Source organism: Pimephales promelas, chromosome 2, assembly GCF_988280905.1.
Source record: "Pimephales promelas chromosome 2, fPimPro1.hap1.1, whole genome shotgun sequence".
NCBI lineage: Eukaryota > Metazoa > Chordata > Actinopteri > Cypriniformes > Leuciscidae > Pimephales > Pimephales promelas.
Genome location: NC_142770.1, coordinates 19,446,093 through 19,458,847, shown reverse-complemented (window position 1 = coordinate 19,458,847; position 12,755 = coordinate 19,446,093). Strand labels below are relative to the sequence as shown.

Sequence of the window (12,755 nt, the reverse complement as noted above, 5' to 3'; positions counted from 1 at the left end):
ACAAACAATGAACAGCTGTCTTTTTATTAACTAACATTAACATAGATTGAAAATACTAGAACAAATGTATTGCTCATTGTTAGTTCATGTTAGTTAACACGTTAACTAATGAATCTTATTGTGAAGTGTTGCCAAGTCATTCCCTGAAACTAAATTGTGTGTTGCATATTGAATAACACACTACAGTTAACATGTATTTTCATGCTATATTAGTCAACACATCTAAAAACTACTTGAGAGTGTACTTTAAGTAATTAAGTGGCGTTTTATTTCAGTAATATACACTCTTAGATAAAAAGGTACAAAAGCTGTCACTTGGGCTGTACCTTTTCAAAAAATACACTTTTGTACCTAAAGGCTGCATATTGGTACCTTAAAGGTACATATTAGCACCTAAAATGTACATATTAGCACCTGAAATGTACATATTAGCACCTGAAATGTACATATTCACACCCTCAAATGTACATATTAGCACCTGAAATGTACATATTCACACCTAAAATGTACATATTAGCACCTGAAATGTACATATTAGCACCTGAAATGTAAATATTAGCACCTAAAATGTACATATTAGCACCTGAAATGTACATATTAGCACCTAAAATGTACATATTAGCACCTGAAATGTAAATATTAGCACCTAAAATGTACATATGAGCACCTGAAATGTACATATTAGCACCTAAAATGTACATATTAGCACCTGAAATGTACATATTCACACCCTCAAATGTACATATTAGCACCTGAAATGTACATATTCACACCTAAAATGTAAATATTAACACCTGAAATGTACATATTAGCACCTGAAATGTAAATATTAGCACCTAAAATGTACATATTAGCACATGAAATGTACATATTCACACCTAAAATGTAAATATTAACACCTGAAATGTACATATTAGCACCTGAAATGTAAATATTAGCACCTAAAATGTACATATTAGCACCTGAAATGTACATATTAGCACCTAAAATGTACATATTAGCACCTGAAATGTACATATTAGCACCTAAAATGTACATATTAGCACCTGAAATGTACATATTCACACCCTCAAATGTACATATTAGCACCTGAAATGTACATATTCACACCTAAAATGTACATATTAGCACCTGAAATGTACATATTAGCACCTGAAATGTACATATTAGCACCTGAAATGTACATATTAGCACCTGAAATGTACATATTCACACCCTCAAATGTACATATTAGCACCTGAAATGTACATATTCACACCTAAAATGTAAATATTAACACCTGAAATGTACATATTAGCACCTGAAATGTAAATATTAGCACCTAAAATGTACATATTAGCACATGAAATGTACATATTCACACCTAAAATGTAAATATTAACACCTGAAATGTACATATTAGCACCTGAAATGTAAATATTAGCACCTAAAATGTACATATTAGCACCTGAAATGTACATATTAGCACCTAAAATGTACATATTAGCACCTGAAATGTACATATTAGCACCTGAAATGTAAATATTAGCACCTGAAATGTACATATTCACACCCTCAAATGTACATATTAGCACCTGAAATGTACATATTCACACCTAAAATGTACATATTAGCACCTGAAATGAACAAATTCGCATCTGAAATGTACATATTAGCACCTGAAATGTACATATTCACACCTAAAATGTAAATATTAACACCTGAAATGTACATATTAGCACCTGAAATGTAAATATTAGCACCTGAAATGTATATATTCACACCCTCAAATGTACATATTAGCACCTAAATGGACATATTTGCACCTGAAATGTACATATTAGCACCTAAAATGTAAATATTAGCACCTGAAATGTACATATTCACACCTAAAATGTAAATATTAGCACCTGAAATGTACGTATTAGCACCTAAAATGTACATATACACATCTAAAATGTAAATATTAGCTCCTGAAATGTAAATATTAGCACCTGAAATATATATATTCGCACCTAAAATGTACACATTAGCACCTGAAATGTACATATTAGCACCTGAAATGTACATATTTGCACCTAAAATGTACATATTAGCACCTGAAATGTACATTAGAATTAGCAATGGACAAAAGTTTACCTTTTGTTAAGGTACAGCCCCAGTGACAGCTTTTGTACCTTTTTTCTGAGAGTGTATTAACTGCAGGTACACTTTTAAAAATATATGTTGTTAAGATTTGTAGAACACCAAATAAAAAAACACTAAAGAACATCATTATCCTAAGTTCATAACAGGAATACATTTATTAAACACGTTACGTACACACTTGCTTTGCGAAGGCATGCCCTCGGAGACCTACAACGAAGGCTGTCTGGTCAGCCATGTAAAATATGTGTCTGCATTTGAAGGCAGATTGTGTCTCGCTGTGGGTCAGTGGCTGTTAGAGATGCAGGCAGGAAGGATTAGTTCCTCACGAAACACAATCCAACACACACTCAGAGTGCAGGGAGCTTGCCAGGTGCAGCCAAGCAGGACCAACAGGAACCAGCTTTAAGATCCTAAGTGGCCAATTACAAGTATCTTCCATTAAACAGGATTATCGACAGCAACAAACAGAAACCAGAACTGTCTGTGTATTCAAAGAGAAGCTCTGGCTTCATGCCTTCAGACTTGGCAATCGACTGGATTCTTACAACATGTTTCGGTGCTGTAATATTTGTTTTTCAAACCCTGACTAAAGCTGTTGCACACACACATATACTGTGCCCAGTCGTCCCAGCAGGTGGAGCTGCAGATTAACCAATACTATTGCAGAAAATCCAGCTTTTAGTGTTGTTTATGTGTCTATGTGGTGTTTTAAGTCAAACCATATGCAAATTCATAAGTCGACAGTATTGCTGAGTATTTTCTCCTTAAATCTGCAGTGAACCAAAGGCAGTCTCAAAAACACGGTTTGAAATCGCTGGTGTTTCTGACGTCACAAACGACCTTGTAACCAATCCTGCACATTCACTGTCCTCAAGTGTCTGCTGGACGACTCAACAGTTTTTAATGTTTTTATATCAAGATTTTGCTTTAGTATGATTTTCAGGACGATTAAGGCCAGTTTCAGGATTCGGGACAATAGCTTAGATTTCGGGACTGTCCTGATTTTTTCGGGACTTCAGATCTGGGACTGCAGATCCACACAGGGAATGTCTGTGCCCGACAGATCCACACAGGGAGCGCCTGTGCCCGCCAGATCCTCACAGGGAGCGCCTGTGTCTGCTGGGTCCCCAAAGGAAGCACAGTGTCTGCCTCAAAGGTGTTCACACACTCCTCACATGGAGCACCCATGCAGTAAACATTGTTTTTACCTTTGCTACTATGTTTTCTAGGACCTCAATTTATTTCATTTCAAATCATTTTATATTTCAAAATGATTAAAAAAAAGATACGGCTTTAGATTTTCTGTAAGAATCCCTCATTAAATCTGGTCAGTGTTACATGATTATGTCTGTTCCTTCAACAGGACAGTGCCGGAGTGGACAGGTCAGCCTCACAAAACAAGCAGCGGATGGCGATCCAAGTCAACGACCGACAGTCGGATCCAGGCGGCGCAGACCAAATGGATTATTTATGTTGCTTATTTGCAAAATGTTTTGTCATTTAAAATATTTCATTTTTACTTTGTTAAACGTGTGAGTCTTATAATATATATATATATATATATATAAACTGTGTATTTATTTATTTGTCGATGACAACACACATTAATTAGTGTAATATAAACAGATAATTTTCATCTGCTGTCACTGGGCTGATTAAATTCACACACTAAGCCAGGGACGGACTGGGACTAAAAAACGGCCCAACAATAACGCCTGTCGCCTGGCATGAGCGTCACATGACTTTAATTGTGGCTCATAATACTATACCATCCAAATGATAGCTAACAGCATATTCTACAATCTATTCCATGCTGTCTTAAAATTAATGTATTACTTAATAATCTTAATTAATTTATGCAGTAATTAAGCTATACTGTACAAATAATAATACCACATCTAAATGAAAATAGGCTACACCATTATAACTTCTGTATTCAAAATCTTCAAAGTTTGTAAGCATTAACTGTAACGTTAAACATTTTTAAAAGTAAAAGCTCAACATATTTCTTAATATTAGCGACTGCATGTGGCATTTTACAGCTAAAATGTTGAAGTTTAGCTTTACTGTAATCATTAAAAATGTAGCAAACTGAATATCACTTCCTAACATCACCCATAGCAAGTAACTTGCAAAGTCATTTCTGATTGATTCTGTTCGGGAGTAGTGGAGATAAAAGCCCGCCCGCACTGAGAATTGATTGGTTGGGTCCTTACAAGATAGCAAAATTCATTTGGCCCAGATCTGGCCCAGACACGTCGTAAATTCTCTGTCTTTTGGCACAACGGGCCAATATTGGAACGGCTCTGTTTTCTCCTCATCTGGACCAGAACTGGGCCGCAGCTACGGATTCTTTTATGGTTGCTGATATTTTTATTCTGTTAGGTTTTAACATGAAATGCTTAGGCAATAAAAAGTTGAAAGTCCTGCTTTAGAAGTTTACACTAAAATGTACACTTTACACTAAAACACCACCTTTGTTAGCACTAATTAATAATCATGCATTAAAATTGCATAGTAAATTTGACATATTCAAGGGCTTTCTTTTGATCTATTTTCAATGTATTTGAAAAAAAAAATGCAAAAACAGTGTAGTAATATACTGTAAGACCAAAATGCAAAAAACAGCATCCCAAAAATGTTCATAATATCATGAACTGCAAATACATCAACCAAACAGGGGTGCGTTTCCCGAAAGCATAGCCAACTATGGTCGCAAGTTGGTAACTCTACATGTGTTGGTAACGACGGAACTTGCGATCATAGTTGGCTAACGATGCTTTCGGGAAACGCACCCCAGAACGTGTAGGAAAGCCACGGAACTACAAACCCCTTCATTCCCATGAGGCATCTGTGAACAGAAGGCAAAAAAAAAAGCTGTTGGTTTTGTTGCGATCTATTGAAGCACCGTTCAGAGACAGACTATTGATTGACTATAAATGGACCTATATAGGTTAAGTTGAGTTGTACATTCTACATTCTAGGGCGTGGCTTAGCCAAAGGTGAATTTCCATATAATGCTTAACGATGTATTTGATGACTTTTTGATGCCAGCAAGTGTCATTCCCTCAAGAAGCCTATGGATTAGTATGCAGGAGCGACCTTAATATCTTAAATATCTTAACTTGTGTTCCGAAGATGAACGAAGGTCTTACGGGGTTGGAACAACATGAGGGTGAGTAAATACTGACAGAATTTTCATTTTTGGGTGAACTAACCCTTTAAATGCCAAGCTATAGAAGTGCTTTTCTTGTGCCGTTTTAAAAGAATGCAACGATGGGATGGAGCGGATGGCGAGAGGTAAAGTATTCCATAGGACCATCTGTCGAAAAGTCCTTTCCGCTTGAGTCTGGGCCGCAGCACTTGGAGCAATATTTTATCTGCCGATCTCAGATTCTTTACTGGCTGGTGCAGAATAATAAGATCAGATAGCAGGGTGCCAGATCATTTAAAATTTTTAAAATGAAGGTCTTAAAATCGATCCGAAATCTGATTGGTAGCCATTGAAAGGATTTTAGAGTTGGGGTGATTCTATCACTCTTTCTCATGCTGGTGAAAAGTCTAGCAGCGGCATTTTGAACCAGCTGCAATCGATTCAGGAATGACTGAGAGAGTCCCAAATATAAGAGAGTCCTTCTGTCACGATCCACACACAGGAAACAGGGGTTAAATCCAAAAGCAGTAGTTTATTTGAGGATAATCCAAAATCGTTAACAAGTCCAAGCAAGGCTCAAAATCCAAAGGCAATCCAACATACAGGAAACAAAACAAGAAGCAAGGAAAACAGGACATCAGAAGTGGCGTGATAAATGCAAGGACTCTGTAACACACACTGAAATAGAGAGGGTTATATACACAGGGAATAGTCAACGATAATGGGGAAATGCAATGATCAGTGATAAGGAACAGCATAGTGCAACGATAAGGCAAGGATTGTGGGAAATGTAGTTCATAAGTGAATGACACCGTGGGGAAGAAGGACATCTAGTGGACACCTGGGGAACACAAACCCAACACTGTGACAATGAGACTGTATAGGGTGTCTCATTTTTCATTTTAGGTTTCAGAAGGTTGCTCATGTATTGTTTGTGTTTGATATGTGTCCTCAACACACACTTTTGCAGAGCCCTTACCCGTCATGCACAGTAACGCTAAAGGCACCGGGGTGGCGGTTCCACCAACTTGAGCCTGTAATCGCTGCTTGCAGCTATATTTATTATTATTATTATTTGCATATTCACTCTCCTACAAAATCACCCCAATCAGTGCAGCCCTAGCATAAAAACAAAAGGTTAAAAAGGTTCAACCATGGATTTTGGCATCAAAAAGACGATCTGCATGTTGGAAAGTTTTTTTTTTAATTTTACAAACAATATTTTGTGTTAGTGCATTGTTCCACAAAACAAGACTCGAAACTTTTAATTCAGAAATTTGAAAGGTTTTTGAATGATTTACATATATACTGTATGTTTGAGTAATAAACTTGACAGTAAAATAGTTTCACATCATTCATCCATAAATGTAGTATTTTTTGGTAAGATAATGTCACTTTTTTTTCTAAAATTATGCTACAACATGGTTGCACATTCTCATTTTCAGTATTTTCTAAAATGTTTCAAATAAAAACACGAGAAACAAGAAAACACAAAACATAAAAAAAGAACACAAAAAGAAAAAGAAAGAAGAGCCGCCAACTAAAGTGGGAAGGGAAGTAAAAAAGTGAACAGAGCACAGTAAGTGTGAACAGACTTGTCTGGGCAATCTGCTCGTCGTTCACACCTTACAAATTCAGAACTGCTGCAGATGAACATAACACAGTTAAAGGGATAGTTCACCCCAAAAAATGAAAATTGTGATCATTTACTTACCCTCATGTTGGTCCAGACAGTTGCAGTACCCCATTGACTTCCATTGCATTTGTTGTCCTATTATGAATGTCAGTGGGGTCCAGCAACTGTATGGTTACGACATATCTTGGTTTGTGTCCATCAGAAAGAAAGAAACTCATACAGGTTTGGAACAACATGAGGCTGAGGACATGATGACAACATTTTTAGATGAACTATCCTTTTAATAAACTTGTGATGATGATGTTGTGGAAGTTTTTAAATGTAAAGTGGTGGAAGTGGTGCTTGCTGTGACATTGAACCATCTACATAAAAGCATGAGTGACACACAGTTTTGGCTCAGACTCCAAAACTGGCACCAGTAACGTCCAGACCCCCCGACTCTACAACCGTGCTCCTGCTTTTCATCGCACAGTCATCTAGATTCCCCAAAACCCAAATCTAATAAAAAAAACTACACAAATATAGAGTCATTACTCATATCAGTACTTGGTGAACTAATTGTGGGCTTGGCTAAATGCTTCCTGTTGTCAGACAATTGCTGACAGCATTGCGGCATAAGTGTCCTCCTTCACAACCACATGGACATCAGTTAAACGCCGAATCTAGACCAGCATCTGCTCTGCGACCCAACAACATGACTCGCACACGCCGACCCATCGCTCTGTTTCTCATGCTGTCTTCCCTGCATTGGCTAGGTGAGTCGACTTGCATTTCATTTGAATCTAATTATTCCACAAACTTGTGATTTACAATGAGAGAACATTTTTAGATTTGCAAACTTTGTGGTGTAATTGCAGAGAAGCACAAAGCAACACTGAGTTGATTTTGCAGCGTGCATAGTTGCGTGTGATGCCTCTGTGTTGGTTAACACTTCTTCATGAGTGCTGCTCTTTGAAGCCCCCCGTTGCGTTGTGCTTACAGGAAGCTCTCTTGACCTTTCAAACCCAGCGGCTTCCAGCGATGAAGATCCTGCCGTCAACAGTAGAGATGCTCCCAAGAGACCCGTCCTGCAGCCCAAAGAGACGGCCCCGCCTCAGTCCACCTACACACTCAAGAACCTTAAAGGACAAGTGTGTGTGCGGGCCCGTTTGGGAGGGGAGTATGTGGTGAGAGAGAACAAAGTAAGCATGTTATGCTCTCAGCACTTTTATTCCAGCTCTCAGCATATTCCTCTCGGGGTGAGAACTCACCACTAACTCTGGCAACGGCTCACTCCGCTGTCAGGCGACTATATGTGCAGAAGGGGTACAATAGCTTTCAACTGGGACAGATTCATTAAGAGTCCAACTTTGGAGCTTAACATATGAATATGCCCCATTTGGGAGTAATAAAGCAACAATATATTATATTATATATATATATATAGTCAACATTTGAAACCTTTCATCAAAGTTTTACATGAATTTTGAACAATACTTTGTTGATTCACTTAAAATGTTGACTACTATTACAGGTTAATACTAAATGTACAGATTCATCATTACAAATTACAAGTTGTTATTAAAGTAAGATGTATTTAAGTGAGTCAAAAACACTATAAATTTCAGCTAATTACATATAATGGTAATTTACACACAATACATACATAAGTATTATTTTAAAAGTACATTTTTTTGTGTGATAATTACTGTGCTAAAGTGTATCTTTTTCATGAGAGATACCTTTCAAATGAACTGGATTTTGGGATATTATTAATCAACTTAAAAATAATTGCTAATTATTAATATATTATTAACTTATATGCTTAACGTATGAATATGAACCATTTGGGATTAAAAGCATTTTAGGGGTAAATCAACTATATATATATATATATATATATATATATATATATATACACTTACCTAAAGGATTATTAGGAACATATGTTCAATTATCTAATCAACTAATCACATGGCAGTTGCTTCAATTCATTTAGGGGTGTGGTCCTGGTCAAGACAATCTCCTGAACTCCAAACTGAATGTCAGAATGGGAAAGAAAGGAGATTTAAGCAATTTTGAGCATGGCGTGGTTGTTGGTGTCTGAATGTTTCACAATCTGCTCAGTTACTGGGATTTTCACACACAACCATTATTAGGGTTTACAAAGAATGGTGTGCAAAGGGAAAAACATCCAGTATGTGGCAGTCCTGTGGGCGAAAATGCCTTGTTGATGCTTGAGGTCAGAGGAGAATGGGCCGACTGATTCAAGCTGATAGAAGAGCAACTTTACTGAAATAACCACTCGTTACAACCGAGGTATTCAGCAAAGCATTTGTGAAGAAGACACAACACACACAACCTTGAGGCGAATGGGCTACAACAGGAGAAGACCCCACCGGGTACCACTCATCTCCACTACAAATAGGAAAAAGAGGCCACAATTTGCAAGAGCTCACCAAAATTGGACAGTTGAAGACTGGAGAAATGTTGCCTGGTCTGATGAGACTCGATTTCTGTTGAACATTCAGATGGTAAAGTCAGAGTTTGGCGTAAACAGAATGAGAACATGGATCCATCATGCCTTGTTACCACTGTGCAGGCTGGTGGTGGTGGTGTATTGGTGTGGGGGATGTTTTCTTGGCACACTTTAGTGCCAATTGGGGATCGTTTAAATGCCACAGCCTACCTGAGCATTGTTTCTGACCATGTCCATCCCTTTATGGCCACCATGTCCCCATCCTCTGATGGCTACTTCCAGCAGGATAATGCACCATGTCACAAAGCTCGAATCATTTCAAATTGGTTTCTTGAACATGACAATGAGTTCACTGTACTAAAATGGCCCCCACAGTCACCAGATCTCAACCCAATAGAGCATCTTTGGGATGTGGTGGAACGGGAGCTTCGCATCCCAGAAATCTCCATCAACTGCAAGATGCTATCCTATCAATATGGGCCAACATTTCTAAAGAATGCTTTCAGCACCTTGTTGAATCAATGCCACGTAGAATTAAGGCAGTTCTGAAGCTAAAGGGGGTCAAACACAGTATTAGAGTGGTGTTCCTAATAATTATTTTAAATTAAAATAATTTTAATTTAACTTTACTTTTAGTTCACATTTAAGTATATTATTTGTGAAATAATTCATGATTTTAAAGTGTGCAATAAAGTGTACTTTTTTCACAATTAAGAGATGCATTTCAAATGAACTGAATTTTGGGATAATCAGCTTAGATTTATTTACTTCCACTTGTATATCACGTTTGTTGATGTAAATGCCAGTTTTGGGGTCTCGAGAACTTTCACAATTTTGTTTACCAAGTTTTCAACCAATATCTTTTTCACTATGTCCTGTCCATGCATTCAGTAAAGCGGTACATTTTGGAAATATGACTTTTCATTTTCTGCTGCTTCCAATCAGTCACACCCAATTTGTGTGTCTTGATCTTTAGATCCCAATAGTTTTGATATAGTTCATTTATAGGAATTTGATTTCCAGCATCCATTAATCACATTTTTTAACTTGTATTCCAGAAGAAGTACTATTTCAACCTGGACCCCGGCTCCACACAAGCCTCGGGATACTGTTTGAACCAAAAGTCTGTTCTCTCACTGAGTTTTGCTGGTGGAAATCTGGAGTTCACTTTCATCAAGGTACCTACAGTATCATCAGTGTGCATTTATGACACGTTTCTCTTAACTGTAAAAATATGTGCATAACATCTAGCCTTAATGAACATGCAATTCAGTATTTCGCCACCCTTGCAGGAAGGCAATGTCTTCTATGTGAAGAAGATCACAGGTCTTCTGATGCCTGTCCCCACTTGTAAAAATTGCCAGAGTAAGTATAAATTACACTGATGGAAAACATCAGGAACCCTGTGATATACAGCCGTTTACACAACAATATTTTCCAATTAAAAACAAAAAACGTTTTATTAGGGCTCCCTTTTTGAGCACTTAATCACGCACTTATCGTGAAATTAAGCATACAATGTTTACATGCATAACACAGGTAGGTTTAAATGACATCAATGTACTAAAAATGGAAATGTTTTTCCTTTGCGTTTTCTGCGTACAGATGACATCGTTGTCAAACCGTTCCCCAATCACACGAATCCATCAAAACGACTGTGTATTATTCATGCCAGGCCAGTAGGGGGTGATGTCACTTTGTAAAGAAACCGCGCGCCTATAGACTGAACACGTGATACATGACGCCAGTGTTTTCACAGATTCATGTTTTTGTAGTTTACACATAGACGATAATCGTATCGTTTTCAAAACCTGCAAAAGTTTGTGTTTTCAGGCCTTCAAAATGTCGTTGTTATGTAAATGAACGGCCAAAACACATGTAAAAAGTTTTTACGTTTTTAGTTGAAAACAGTGTCGTTTAAACTAAGAGTGAGTGTTACAAAAACATGTCAAGTCATATTTCACACCAAAAAAAAAGTGTATATATATATATATATATATATATATATATATATAGGGCTGTCAAACGATTAATCGCGATTAATCGCATCCAAAATAAAAGTTTGTGTTCATATGTGGATGCACTGTGTATAATTATTTTATATATATATATATATATATATATATATATATAAATACCCACATGCTTGTATATATTTAAGAAATATTTTCATGTATATACTGTATATAGGTTTATATATAATTTCTATTATATATAAATATAAATATTATATACCTAAATGGTTTTTTTCTTAAATATACAAAAATATACAAAATATACAAAAAAAACTTTTATTTTGGATGCGATTAATCGCGATTAATCATTTGACAGCCCTAATATTTATATATATATATATACGTATATATAAATAAAATTATATATATATATATATATATATATATATATAAAAAGATTTGGTCAAAAAAAAAATCATGAAAATATCATAATGTGCCTCATTTCTTTCTTTTGTTTCTAGTTCCATAAGGACTAATCATTGTTGTTTTAGTAGAATTTTATTTCTATGAGCATGATTACCATTTAACAAGATTTTCCAAATTGAATCGACAGATAAAACCTACATTGGAATCGTGGATCACGAGAAGCTATTCTTAGCAAAAAATGGCCTGAGCTTCCAGTGCAAGTCTGAGACGACTCTGATACTGTCCAGCAACCTCAGACTCAAACTGGTGCCGCTGCAGATCCAGGCCTTCGACCTCGCCAGTGGAGCGTTCGGCAAAGGTCAATATAATTCACATTTAATCAAACGTGATCAATTATATTCTATCATCCTGTTTCGCCAAGAGTAAGATGGTTTATCGTGACTTAATTTCAGAGGTTGAGTGCTGGGCGGATTACAACAAACGTGTGATCCCGATTATCCTGGGGGGTGTCGCTGCCGCCATTTGCCTGATCGCAATCCTGACGTATGTGCTGGTGCGAGAGCGCCGGGGCCAAGGCTACGAACAGCTCTAGGCGTGCAGAGTGGAGACCAATCAGCAGATTTCATTGTTTTACAGTGTGTGGATATTGTCTGTAAACAATTAAAATACGAGTGACTTAACTGCTGTTGTCGATGTGTTCATTATAATGCAAATGTCACTTTTTTCATTCTGATGTCTGAAGATTTTGGGTCGTGTTGAAATGCAGGTGTTACATGTGAATATAAAACACTCTTTGTAAAATGGTGTTAGAATAAAAATGTTTGTGTGTGTGTGTGTGTGTGTGTATATATATATATATATATATATATATATATATATATGAAGAGTTCAGATGCAAAAGCCTCTAAATGCCATTTAAAAAAATTTTCTTCTAGAATGAGCATTTTTTTCAAGCTTGTGTATTTAAGTTCAGTGATTTCACTTAAATGGCAATGATAA

At 36.6% G+C, this 12,755-nt stretch overlaps 1 protein-coding gene across 1 annotated transcript; it reads left to right on the top strand.

The window, feature by feature from the left end:
- The first annotated feature begins 7,476 nt into the window (after nt 1–7,476).
- lamp3 (lysosome associated membrane protein 3) lies at nt 7,477–12,436 on the top strand. The gene is made up of 6 exons (XM_039689782.2): nt 7,477–7,672; nt 7,899–8,098; nt 10,434–10,553; nt 10,668–10,740; nt 11,944–12,114; nt 12,209–12,436. The coding sequence occupies exons 1-6, from the start codon at nt 7,492–7,494 to the stop codon at nt 12,346–12,348; spliced, it is 885 nt and encodes a 294-aa protein (XP_039545716.2). The 5' UTR covers nt 7,477–7,491; the 3' UTR covers nt 12,349–12,436.
- Nucleotides 12,437–12,755: the final 319 nt, after the last annotated feature.